The sequence below is a fragment of the Condylura cristata genome, unplaced genomic scaffold (genome assembly GCF_000260355.1).
Source record: "Condylura cristata isolate star-nosed mole 26May11 unplaced genomic scaffold, ConCri1.0 scaffold00023, whole genome shotgun sequence".
NCBI classification, from domain to species: Eukaryota; Metazoa; Chordata; class Mammalia; order Eulipotyphla; family Talpidae; genus Condylura; species Condylura cristata.
The window spans coordinates 17,824,354-17,825,948 of NW_004567124.1; the positions used below are offsets into that span (position 1 = coordinate 17,824,354).

General features: G+C 35.0%; 1 protein-coding gene across 1 annotated transcript in view; it reads left to right on the plus strand.

Moving 5' to 3' along the window:
• DMXL2 (Dmx-like 2) overlaps window positions 1–1,595 on the plus strand; it is a 115,161-nt gene that overhangs the window by 36,848 nt on the left and 76,718 nt on the right. The window contains exon 6 of the mRNA XM_004687532.2: window positions 15–81. Within this exon, the coding sequence (XP_004687589.1) occupies window positions 15–81 (67 nt within the window). The remainder of the gene's footprint in view (window positions 1–14; window positions 82–1,595) is intronic.

Genomic DNA, 1,595 nt, shown 5'->3' on the forward strand with positions numbered 1-1,595 from the left:
TTTTTTTTTTTAAGAACCTCTGTGTCTGTACAGCTGATGGAATGGTCCCCTGATGGTGAATATTTTGCTACTGCTGGAAAGGTAAAGGACCAAAACATAATCAAACGAAACAAAGCAATTAATAGTGTTTATTACTGATTTTCATTTTAGGTTTTTTTTGCCTGTAAAATTTAGGTAATCCTATTCTGCAAAGGTGGCCCAAGGAATTGTGATAGTATTTGTAAAAGATCTGGTATGTTCTCCAGATGTGGGTAATTTGGAAGTAATGACTATAATTATTTATATGACCTTAGTTCATTTGTTTTTTAAAATTGATTTTTATTATGTTTAGAGGTAGCATATGTACATAATTAAAAGTAAAACAGTACTACTAGGTTTACAATAAAAGGAAGTACTCCCTTTCCCCTCTCCTCTTTCTTAATTTCTAAGTCCTAGAGACAGTTGCCAAACTGCATATTTAGGTATTTCCTGTTCATGTTCCTAAATAACATGCCTATGCTCCCATTTCTTAAGTTGTTTTTTTGGGGAGGGGGGTGTTTCAGTTATATATGTATCATTTCTTGTCTTCCTACTGCAGTAGTTGGGACTTTAGTTTTCTAACTTATGTTCCCTGCTCCATCTCTACTTTTACCACACATACATATCCACTCCCCTAATTCTCATTTTTCCTGATGCGGGTATCTCATACTACTTAGGTAAATCCATATGTTTGTGTTACTAAGATTACATAAAATATTATTCATAGAAATGATTTTTTGGAGTAATGTTTACTTTGTTTTACTATTTGCTTAGTATACCCCAAACCTCTGAGAGTCTTTAAACCATTTCTCAGTATAATCTGCCATAGAAGGTATCTTGGAAATGTGTGTTCCCTTTGCTTCAGTCTGCTTAGTTGCTCTCCAAGTCTAAAGTAGCACACGCTAATGTTTTGATTTTCTTTTACAACTTTAGGAGAGACCCTTAGGCTCTTTCTTTTGTTAAATTCTCTTTTTTTAGTATCCTTTATTTTCCTTATTTTGATGGTGGTATACTCTGGTAGGTTCCTGAGGAAAGATGAATGGGAAGAGAACATTTCAAGGCCTTGGAAGTTTGAACATTTTATTTCTTCTGCTTTCATGCTTGCTTTGATTGGGCATAAAATGGAGTTGAAAATAATTTTCCCTCAGTTTTTAATGCATGGTTCTGTTGGCTTTAGCTTCTAGAGTTGCCATTGGAGGAGTCCAGTGCCCTTTAACTGTACAACCCCCATCTCTACCTCTGAGGTTTTAGAATCTTCTCATTAATCTTCTGATGCTTGAAATTTCATGATTTTGTGGTATGGGTCAGCTATCCATAAATATTTTAGTAGATGTCGCTAAGGATAAAGATTTTCTACATGTGAGCTAATTTGTTGGCCTTCCTCTATCTGAAAACTCACCTCCTACATTTCAGGGAGATTATATCTTGTGTTACTTCCTTCTCCAGGTTTTCTTTCCTTTTTTTTTTCTTTTGTTTAAAGATTTATTTATTCATACAGAATTGGGGTACAGGCCAGAGATGCAGAGCATGAGAGGATTCACCAGGAACAGACTAGGAAGCAGAACAGGCAGATCAAT